Source organism: Urocitellus parryii, chromosome X, assembly GCF_045843805.1.
Source record: "Urocitellus parryii isolate mUroPar1 chromosome X, mUroPar1.hap1, whole genome shotgun sequence".
Lineage (NCBI taxonomy): Eukaryota > Metazoa > Chordata > Mammalia > Rodentia > Sciuridae > Urocitellus > Urocitellus parryii.
This window is the reverse complement of record NC_135547.1, coordinates 31,046,114-31,058,097: the sequence shown is the minus strand read 5'-3', so window position 1 is coordinate 31,058,097 and position 11,984 is coordinate 31,046,114. Positions and strand designations below refer to the sequence as shown.

At 41.0% G+C, this 11,984-nt stretch overlaps 1 protein-coding gene across 1 annotated transcript; it reads left to right on the top strand.

Annotated features, from left to right (window-relative positions):
- Window positions 1-7,123: 7,123 nt before the first annotated feature.
- Slc25a5 (solute carrier family 25 member 5) lies at window positions 7,124-10,070 on the top strand. Its single transcript, XM_026409068.2, has 4 exons — window positions 7,124-7,329; window positions 8,316-8,802; window positions 9,025-9,165; window positions 9,668-10,070. The coding sequence occupies exons 1-4, from the start codon at window positions 7,219-7,221 to the stop codon at window positions 9,823-9,825; spliced, it is 897 nt and encodes a 298-aa protein (XP_026264853.1). The 5' UTR covers window positions 7,124-7,218; the 3' UTR covers window positions 9,826-10,070.
- The last annotated feature ends 1,914 nt before the right edge of the window (window positions 10,071-11,984 follow it).

Genomic DNA, 11,984 nt, shown 5'->3' with positions numbered 1-11,984 from the left:
AATAAAGAGTTAGAGATTGTGAAAAAAAAAACAGAAATCCTCAAAATGAAGGAATCAATAAACCAGATTATAAATTCAATAGAAAGCATCACCAACAGACGAGACCACTTGGAAGATAGAACCTCAGACAATGAAGACAAAATACATAATCCTGAAAGTAGAGTCAAACATGCAGAAAAGATAATAAGAAACCATGAATAGAACATCCAAGTATTATGGGTTAACATAAAAAGACCAAATGTAAGAGTTATCAGAACAGATGAAGGAGCAGCGATATAAACCAAAGGAATACACAATCTTTTCAATGATATAATAGCAGAAAATTTCCCAAACCTAAAGAATGGAATGGAAAATCAAATATAAGAGGCTTGCAGGACCCCAAATGTACAAAATTACAGAAGACCAACACCAAGACATGTTATAATGAGAATGACTAACACAGAGAATAAAGATATACTCTGTTTTAATATTTTTTAAAGAGACAGAGAAAATTTTTTAATATTTATTTTTTAGTTTTTGGTGGACACAACATCTTTATTTTATTTTTATGTGGTGCTGAGGAACGAACCCAGAGCCTCACGCATGCCAGGCGAGTGCGCTACCACTTGAGCCACATCCCCAGCCCAAGATATACTCTTAAAAAGGCTGTGAGAGAAAAAATAAAATTACGTATAGGGGGAAACCAATTAACATCTCAAGAGATTTCTCAACCCAGACCCTCAAAGCTAGGAGGTCCTGGAATAATATATTTCAAACTCTGAAAGAAAATGGATGACAACTGAGAATTTTATATCCAGCGAAATTAAGTTTCAGATTTGAAGATGAAATTAAAATATTCCATGATAAACAAAAATTAAAAGAATTCACAACTAGAAAGCCCACACTACGGAACATTCTCAACAAAATATTCCATGAGGATAAAAAGGGAAAAAAAGTAAAAACCAGCAAAGGGAGCATCCACACTAAAGAAACATTTAACCAAAGGAGAAACTAAGTCAAATTAAAATAAATCACAATGACAGGGAATGCAAATCATATCTCAATAATAACCTTGGATGTTAAGGGCCTAAACTCATCAATCAAAAGACACATGCTGGCAGATTGGATTAAAAAGCAAGGTCCAACAATATGCTGTCTTCAAGAGATTCACCTCATGGGCAAAGACATCCACAGGCTGAAAGTGAAAGGATGAGAAAAAAACTTATCACATATATGGATCATGTAAACAAGCAAGGGTTTCCATTATCATCTCAGATAAAGTAGATTTTAAACCAAAGTTAATCAGAAGAGACAAAGAAGGACATTTCATACTTCTTAAGGGAAGTATATATCAGCAGGACATAACAATTATAAATATTTATGTCCCAAACAATGGAACATCTACATACATCAAACAAACCCTTCTCAATTTTTAGAATCAAATAGACCACAATACAATAACACTGGGTGACTTTAACACACATCTCTCACTACAGGACAGATCTTCCAAACAAAAACTAAATAAAGAAAGTATAGAACTAAATAATACAATCAATAATTTAGACTTAACAGACAACTATAGAATATTTCATCCATCAGTAAGTGAATATACTTTCTTCTCAGAAGCACATGGCTCCTTCTCTAAAATAGACCATATCTAATGCCACAAAGCAACTCTTAGTAAATACAAAAATCAGAGATAATACCCTGCATTCTATCAGACCACAATGGAATGAAATTAGAAATCAACAATAAAGTAAAAAAATAAAAGTTACTCTAACAAATGTAAACTAAATAATAAACTATTGAATGATGAATGGATAGTAGGAGAAATCAAGGGAAAAAATTCTTAGAGGTAAATGAGAACACTGATACAACATTTCAAAATCTCTGGAACATTATAAAGGCAGTACTAAGAGGAAAGTTTATTGCACCTAGCACATTTATTAAAATAATAAAAAGTCAACAAATAAATGACCTAACACTACATCTCAAAGCCCTAGAAAAAGAAAAACAAATCAACACCAAAAGCAGTAGAAGACGGGAAATAATTAAAATCAGAGCTAAAATTTTTTAAAAATGACAAAATTGACAAAACAAAAAGTTTGGTCTTTGAAAAACTAAATAAAATAGATAAACCCCTGGCCTTGCTAATGAAGAGAAAAGGAGACAAAACTCAAATTACTAAAATAGAAGACAAAGAAGAAAATATCACAACAGACATACTACCAAAAGTGTTATACATATTTAATGCAATTCCTATTAAAATCCCAATGACATTCTTCATAGAAATAGAAAAAGCAATCATGAAATTTATTTGGAAAAATAAGAGATCCAGAATAGCCAAAGCAATCCTTAGCAAGAAAAGTGAAACAGGAGGTATCATAATACCAGACTTTAAACTATACAGAGCTATAGTAACAAAAACAGCATGGTGTTAGTACCAAAATAGATATGTATACCAATGGTACAGAATAGAGGACACAGAGACAAACCCACATAGATACAGTTATCTCATACTAGACAGTGGTGCTAAAAACATTCACGGGAGAAAAGATAGCCTACTCAACAAGTGGTGGCAGCAAAACTGGAAATTCATATGTAGCAATATGAAATTAAACCTCTGTCTCTTACCCTGTACAAAAATCAACCCCAAGTAGATCACAGACTTAGGCACTAGAACAGAGACCCTATGCCTAATAAAAGAAAAAGTAGGCCCAAATCCTCACCATGTGGGCCTAGGATCTTCCTCACAACAAGACCCCTAAAGCACAAGAAGTAAAACCAAGGATCAATAAATGGGATGGATTCAAATTTAAAAGCTTCTTCTCAGCAAAGGAAAGAATCAATAATGTGAGAAGAGAGCCTACAGATTGGGAGAAAATCTTTACCACATGCACCTCCGATAAAACATTAATCTCTAGGATATATAAAGAACTAGGATATATAGAGAACTCAAAAAACAGCACCAAAAAAAACCAAATAACCCAATCAATAAATGGGCTAAGGAACTGAACAGAAACTTCACAGAAGAAAAAAAAATAGTCAATCAACAAATATATAAAAAAGTATTCAACATCTCTGGCAATTAGAGAAATGCAAATCAAAACTACATTAAGATTTCATCTCACTTCAGTCAGAATAGTGATCATCAAGAATACAGGCAACAATAAATGTTGGCAAGGACGTGGGGGAAAATGTACACTCATACATTGCTTGTGGGACTTCAAATTGGTATAACCACTCTGGAAAGCAGTATGGAGATTCCTCAGAAAACTTGGAATGGAACCACCATTTGACCCAGCTGTCCCACTCCTTGGTCTATACTCAAAGGACTTAAAACCAGCATACTACACTGATGCAGCCACATCAATGTTTATAGCAGCTCAATTCACAATAGCTAAACTATGGAACCAACCTAGGTGTCCTTCAATAGATGAGTGGATAAAGAAAATGTGGTGTATATATTCAATGGAATGTTACTCAGCTTTAAAGAGGAATAAAATTATGGCATTTGTCACTAAATGGATGGGGTTGGAGAATATCAAGCTAAGTTAAATAAGCCCATCCCCCCAAAAAAACAAAGTCCAAATGTTTTCTCTAATATGTGGATGCTAATTCACAATAAGAGGGCAGGGCACTAGAGAAGATTAGAGTTACCTTAGGTTAGATAGAGGGAAGTGAAGGGAGGGGAGGAGAGGGGATGTGGGATAGGAAAGATAGTAGAACCAAACAGACATTATTACTTTATATGTATATGTGACTGCATGACCAATGTGATTCTATAACACGTACACAAAGAAAAATGAGAAATTATATCGCATCTATGTATGATATATCAAAGGGCATAAATGCATTCTATTGTCATGTATAACTAATTAAAACAAATTTAAATTTTTTTAAAAAAAATCAGTACAAAGAGCTGGGCATGGTGGTGCATGCACACCTGTAATCCTAGCAACTTGGGAGGCTGAGGCAGGAGGATCACGAGTTCAAAGCCAGCCTCAGCAACTTAGCAAGGCCCTAAGCAACTGAGCAAAACTCTGTCTCAAATATAAACTAAAAAGAACTGGGGATGTAACTCAGTGGTAAAGCACTCTTGAGTTCAATCCCCCAGTCCCAAAAATAAAAAAAAAAGCACAAAGAATTTCTATATATCCTTTTTTAAAAGGATAATTTTTTAGTTGTTGATGACCTTTAAATTTATATGCAGTGATGAGAACCAAACCCAGGGCCTCACATGCTAGGCAAGTGCTCCACCACTGTGCTACAACCCCAGCTCCTCTATATATCCTTTATCCAGCTTTTCTAAATGTTAACATCTTATATAACTACCATAACCAAGAATAGTTGTATTACTATTCTGACCTACAGATATTCAAAATTCACCAACAGTATCACCAATTTCTTTTTTAGTGCCCAGTATCACAAAACACATTAAGTTTTCAGGTCTCAGTCTCCTAATCCTTGACTGTTCCTAAGTCTTTGTCTTTTATGATCTTGACACTTTTAAGAACATCCTGAATCTTGAAGTATACATGGTAATAGGCAACTAGGAGAGCTCTAAATCACTGTGGACTTAGCAAAATTCTAGGTTGTGTCAGGAAGTGGTTTTTAAATGACCTAGATTGTATTTCATCTTCAGTAAAGCTACACTTAGTTACTCATGGACTGAGAAGGGACAAATTCCATGTAATTATTTTATCCTATTGTGTATGCCTGTGTGTGTGTGTGTGTGCGCGCGCGTGCGTGCACGTGCATGTAGAAAGAGAAAGAGAAAGAGAAAGAAATCTGACAAAACAGTAAATGGGGAAGTGCTTGAAATGGTAAAAGAGCTCTGGAATAGAATAGAGTAGGGGCATGGTGCTGAAAGGGAATAGCAGATGTGGCCAATGAAAGTTCACACACAGAAAAGGGGTTTATTAGTATTAGTGGGGTATATCAAGGAGCAATTAACATTTGAATAAAATGCATTACTTCAGATGTCAGGGGTTCAAACTAGAAAGGTTTTAAATTTTATAATGAAATGCATTATAAAATCATCTCCCTCCAAATAAAACCCTCTATAGGATTGTGCTTTAGCTGTTACTTCTCTTACCAGAAGTAAAAGTGACTGTGGCTTTCAGAGAATATACCCTATCATTTTCTAACACTGTACAGCCAGGTCATTTCTGTATCCTACTGCATTACTGTCATAATCAGCTAATGAAAAACACTCAGCCTCTCACTAACACAGGTCAAAGATTTCCCCTAGAATCACCAAGCCTTATTCAAAATTGCTCCTTTGAACACCTGCCGTTTGCACCCATCACTTTGGGTTGCTAGGGTTCTTGGGAAGACTAAAAAATTACAGAGTATATTTGTAGAAGAGCCTGACAATCCTGGAGGAACTGTAGAATTTGGTCCTCTAGTGGGCAGATTTGGAGAAGGTGGGACAGGGCAGGGGAGGAAAATGAGGGAATATGCTACTATGCCTTCAGTGAGCACAGGCCTGCTGGTGTTCTGCCCTTGAGAATTCTGAAAGTCTGGGTACCTAAGGTTCAGCAGCAGTTGCTGTTTTTAAAAGTTGTCCTCATCTCTATAAACACTGTTATGATTATTTAGATGTGGGATTTGCAATTACACTATCTGCTGCTGTTCTGAACCTGAGGGAGTGCACTCAAGCTTTTAAGGACATCTGTGGCAAATGCTTACCCAGTGCAGGGATTAAGGGGCTCTGTGAACACTTGTCTATGAACACAATGGCTGTGGGTCTAAGTCTATTGAATCCTCCAAACCTTTGGGGACTTCAGAAATCTACTCGATCCAAGAGCACTTTACTTGGGGTCCAGGGAGTCAAATATCAACCTGGTTCTTAACCTTCTTTAGCCTGTTAACCTTTCTGGTTACAATCTCTGTATTAGGCTTCTGGCTAAAATCATTTCCTAACCCTCGGCCCAGTCCTTTGAACTCTCCTAGGCCAATTTTCTGAAAAATTTTTGTTAAATTGTATTTGCAAACTGGGGTCTGGGGCATGGTGACAGTGTCCTAGCCCTACTATTCCCCCAATATTCTCTGGCTTCACTGGTGCAGCTTCAGGGCAGTGCCAGGTCTAGGGTGAAGTAAATAAGCTATGCACCTTGGTGAGGAACAACTCAGTAATCAAGACGAATTATTTTAATGCACTGTTTTGTTTTGTTTTTTTAAGTCAAAAGTAATGCTGCCCGGCATGCGGTGCGGTGCAGTGCGGTGTGGTGCCATAGGCCTGTATTCCCAGCGGATCAGGAGGCTGAGGCAGGAGAATCACGAGTTTAAAGCCAGCCTCAGCAACTTAGCAAGGCGCTAAGCAACTAACTCAGTGAGACCCTGTCTCTAAATAAAATACAAAAATAGGGCTGGGGATGTGGCTCAGTGGTCGAGTGCCCCTGAGGTCAATTCCCCCCAAAAAAGTAATGCAAAAATTCATGATAAGCAAATGATGAAAACTTTAAATAAAGACAGGATCCCCAGGGTGGACTTGTGGCTCAGTGATGGAACGCTTGCCTAGCATGTGTGAGGCACTGGACTCAATTCTCAGCACCACATAAAAATAAATAAATAATAAAAGGTCCATCGGCAACCAAAAATTAAATAAATAAAGGATCCCATCCTGCACTAGTATGACCTTGATTCACTTGTCTCACCGTGATCCCAGTCGGGGGTATCCAGTTAAACTTTATTTACAAAAACAAGTGACCAACCTACAGGTCGTGGTTTGCCTATATGAAAATTTTTAAATATTGCATTCAATATTATTTATCTTGATTACTCAGTTTTTTTGGTGTCCCGGTAACTACTGTGCCTCTAGGTCAGGCCCCGCTGGCTACAAGGCTTTTTTTCTCTAAGCACACTGTTGACTTCGCCCTTCCTCCCCCCTCCTAGGCCTGGCACAGGGTCTAGTGTCTAGGTGCTAGGTACTCCCTGAGGCGGCCCCTTCCTCCGGCCCGGTCAGGTGCCGCGGGCTACCCCCGGCGGCGCGGAAGGCGGCGCCTGCCCGACCTCCAGGGCTCCTCCCCGGGCACGTCGAGCCACTCAGCGGCTCTGCTGCCCTGCGCGCCGGGGCTCGGCGCCCGCCCCTGCCCGCCCCTGACGCCGGCCGCCGGGGCGCCGGCTTCCCCTATATAAACCGGCCATTTGCTTCGCTCCGCCCCAGAGCCCGGAGTCAAAGCCGGTTCTTAATCTCGTCTGGTCCCTTAGTCGCCCGCCTCCTCTTCTTCCAACATGACAGATGCTGCTGTGTCCTTCGCCAAGGACTTCCTGGCTGGTGGAGTGGCCGCGGCCATCTCCAAGACCGCGGTTGCGCCCATCGAGCGGGTCAAGCTGCTGTTGCAGGTATGTCCTGGGATCTCGGGGCCCAACCAGGAAGTTGGGGGTCAGCGCAGAAAGAGGGTGTCCCCAAGGGTGGTGCTGCTAGTTATTTAGACTTGTGGGGAGGTGAGGGCAGGAGTGACCACAGAGCCGAACCAAAAGGGAAACTTGAGGGAGGTGCCTTTAGTGATCAGTAGTTGAGTCTGGGAAGGGGTCGGGGACCAAGGGAAGTGAGACCTAGGGATCGGTATTGCCGAGGCAGCGAACTCGCAGGAGGCAGTCTAGGAGAGACTGTCACCCCAGGCATGAGGGTCAAGGGCAAAGCCTGAAAGCCGGAGGTAGGAGGAGGAACACCTGTCCTTACCGAAGACCTCAAGGTCGCGGCAAGGAGATAACAGCCTTGCTAAGGCCATGCGGACGGGTCCAGCGGCCGCCTAGCCGGCAACCGCGCTCAAACCTCGCCAGCTTCCGGCCGGCGCTGGGCAGCGCATGTGCCTTGTACGTCCGCCCCCGCGCAGCCGCCGCGGTCCCTGGGCCTGCTCTACTGCGCTGCGCGCTGGTTGGCTCTAGCTCTAGAGGGCGCGCCGGGGCAAGTGGAGGGGTGGTAGCCCACCGGTCACCTATAGGAGAGGAGTAGGGGGGTGGAGCAGGAAGGAAACAGCGGTAGGCCACAGTCACAAGGTGACTGCGCCCTATGTGGGACTCACCTTAATGCCTCTGAACCTGAGACTAAGGTAATGACCTTTCTCCCGGGTCTAAAGGTCACGGTTCCACTTGAATGTGCCCCCTCCCCACCCCAAGGGGTGGAGGCTTAATGCCTCTGGTGATGCAGATCCCCTTTACCCTATGAGGGTGGCAGTCATTAAGTAGGGTCCAGCCTGTGTGATGTGGAAGACTAGATTTGGAGAAAGGAAAGCCAACATCGAAGGGTGTTGAACAAAATGATATATGTATGCTCTTCCCTTCTCCATGGTTATAACTGTCCCTGTTGGCCTCCTTCTGTCCTTCAGGTACAACATGCCAGCAAGCAAATCACTGCAGATAAGCAATACAAGGGCATTATAGACTGCGTAGTTCGTATTCCCAAGGAGCAGGGAATCCTGTCCTTCTGGCGTGGTAACCTGGCCAATGTCATCAGATACTTCCCCACCCAGGCTCTCAACTTTGCCTTCAAAGATAAATACAAGCAGATCTTCCTGGGTGGTGTGGACAAGAGGACCCAGTTTTGGCGCTACTTTGCAGGGAACCTGGCATCAGGTGGTGCCGCAGGGGCCACATCCTTGTGTTTTGTGTATCCTCTTGATTTTGCCCGAACCCGCCTAGCAGCCGATGTGGGGAAAGCCGGAGCTGAAAGGGAATTCAAAGGCCTCGGTGACTGCCTGGTTAAGATCTACAAATCTGATGGGATTAAGGGCCTGTACCAGGGCTTTAATGTGTCTGTGCAGGGTATTATCATCTACCGAGCTGCCTACTTTGGTATCTATGACACTGCAAAGGGTAAGTTTGCTCTGTGTTTTGAAGCTGTGTTCTTATGAGACAGTTTAAAAGACCATTATGCCAATCTAATAGTCCAGGGGCCAGAGATTTGGTTTTTAATTGCTGAGGCAAGCCAAGCTCCTCCCTTTCAACACTCATGAACAGATTAAATGTTTGGAGGGTATGGAAAATAGGTCAGTAAAACCCTGCCTTTTGATAAAAGTGCCTCTTTTCTATTCCCAGGAATGCTTCCAGATCCCAAGAATACTCACATCTTCATCAGCTGGATGATTGCACAGTCTGTCACTGCTGTTGCTGGGTTGACTTCCTATCCATTTGATACTGTTCGCCGCCGCATGATGATGCAGTCAGGGCGCAAAGGAAGTAAGTTGCACTTGAGCAGAAAATAAAGTCATGGGCATAGAAAAACTGTAGACACAAACTAGTGATGCCTTCCTTTAAAAATGGCAGTGTGTTCAGGCCAAGGGGTGGGGCTGATAGCAGCTGTGTAGCATCTGGCTGCTACACAGCTGCCTGTGAGCAGGCCCTTTAGATGCCTATGAATGAGGGTGCTTAAATGGTATTAGAGGTTAAGACCGGTGGGTAGTCTACACATGCTTGTTGTTCTCCAATCACAGCATTAATATTTCAGTATTGCCTGTGCTCATGTGCAAATGTTGAGTTCTAAACTGACATTAGGGGCTGGGGTGTAGTAGCTCAGTGGTAGAGCACTTGATTGAGACCCTGGGTTTATTAGCTCCCCAGCACTGCAAATAAGCAAAAAACTGGCATTAGTTCTTACAGCTGGGGCTCTGTTTTATTTAGTCTAGTGAATTTTAGGGCTTTGATTGGCTTGGGTCTCTAACTGTGTTTTTATTCTTTGCAGCTGACATCATGTATACAGGCACGATTGACTGCTGGAGGAAAATTGCCCGTGATGAAGGAGGCAAAGCTTTTTTCAAGGGTGCATGGTCCAATGTTCTCAGAGGCATGGGTGGTGCTTTTGTACTTGTTTTGTACGATGAAATCAAGAAATTCACATAAGTTATTTCCTAAGTTTTTCCCTGCCTGTGAACAGGCATGTTGTATTATATAACATATCAAGCATTCTGGACAGACTCTTGGCTGTTTATCAATGGCAACTATTTGCTGGTTGAAAATGGGAAGCAATAATATTCATCTGACCAGTTTTCTCTTAAAGCCATTTCCATGATAATGATGACAATAATGATGGGACTCAATTATATTTTTTATTTCAGTCACTCCTGATAAATAACAAATTTGAAGAAATAAAAGTATCTAAAAACAGTTCTGTTTTGTTTGCTGTTTCTTTTCATATTAAAAATATACTTTGCAGGCTGGAGTTGTGGTTAAGTGGAAGAGCACTTGCCTAGCATGTGCAAGGCCCTGGGTTCAATCCTTAGCAGTGCATAAAAATATATTGTGTCCAAATACAACTAAAAAAATATTTAAAATATATATATATATATACTTCACATTTGAGTAAGTACTACATTTAGGTAAATGCTGCAGTGTGTCCTGAGATGAACTTTAGTAAATCCATGGCTAATAGTACAAAGAAGAACTTGGTTGTATGACCTTGTCAACATTCCAAGTACATTAGCAAAATGAAATCTGAGCCCAGTGTATCCAAAATACATTGGTCCATTTCCTATGGACTGATAACAGCTGAATAACTTCCAGAAGGGACCCTAGACTCACTTTGCCCAGTCCTTTGGATGGTAATCAAGAACTATAAGTTGAATTGTTCACTTTTAAATAGTTTGTTGTGTTTAAACAACAAACTTAAAAACTCATTTAAAAGAGATTTTAAAACATAAGGTAATGGTTGTTAACCAGTTTTCATCTAGTTGCCTGCCTTCATCCATCTTCACCTGGCTCAAACCATTTTTATTTAATCTCATTCAAAGCAGAGGATAAGAGCTGGCTCAGTTAAGGTAGTGCTGAGATTGCAGTGCTGTTCAAGATTATGGAGAATGCTATCTCCAACCTTAGAACTCCATTTTACCAAGGGGAAAGTAGCACCTACATTTTGCCTGACTAGTATACTAATAAGTCCATGAAAGCAGGACATTCATGTTTCTTTTGGATAAACCCTTATTTGGGAGTCACATGAGAGTGTTAAAATTTCTGTAGCTCCTGATTAGAGTACAGAAATCCAGCAGGTTTTACATCATGAGATTTGCATGAAGAATAAACCACCTTGTCAAGCCACAACATAAAAAATAGAAAATGAAAGTGGCACAGTACTGTAATCCCAGTAACTGGAGGAGGCAGAAGCAAGAGAATTGCAAGTTCAAGGCCAACCTCAGCAATTTAGTGAGATTCTGTTTCAAAATAAAAAATAGAAGGGCTGGGGAGATAGCTCAGTGATAAAGTACCCTGGGTTCAATCCCCAGTAAAAAAGAAAATGATAGAATAGGTGATTCACATACCGGGGAAAACTCATTCCTGAGGAACACCTCCCACACACCGGTTTGTATAAGGGCTATTCACAGATGAATGATAGCACACAATGATGCCTGGGAGATCCTACGGTTTTTGTTGTGTGCCCCAAGCCAAGCATCTGAGTCATAGCTTAGCTTAGCTGTTAAGAACTCTGTTCTGACCACAAAGAGGAGGCTCAGCATTCTCTCCTTCAAGTGAAGATCCTCTTGGTATTTTGCAGCAATTAGCATTTGTCATTGATGATGTGTCTTCTCTTTCTTCAGGAAAATAGGAGAAAAATGCCATCTGAGTTGTTCCTAGAGAAAATAATTTTTAAAAATTGTTCTGGTATCAGAGAAGCCTGGGCTAAAAATCTGAACTCTGAACTTTGCCACTTAATTATGCTGTTACACAAGTTACTTAATTTCTCTAAGCCTCAATTTTCCTTATCCATAAAATGAGGGTAATAATGTCTGCCTTAGAGGGTTGTTGCAAAGATCAAATAGTTTATGCAAACCATCTACCAGAGAATATATGTAATAAGCACTCTATAAATAGGAACTATAATTAAGAGGCAGTTTAGATTTCAGAGTTAGAAGTACCCAGATTTTATTATTTTTTTTAATTTTTTTATGGTACTGGGGATTGAACCCAGGGGTGCTATACCACTGAGTGTCATCCCCATCCCTTTTCATTTTTTGAGACAAGTTCTCCCTAAGTTGCTGAGGTTGGTCTTGCTATCTCCTGCCTTGGCC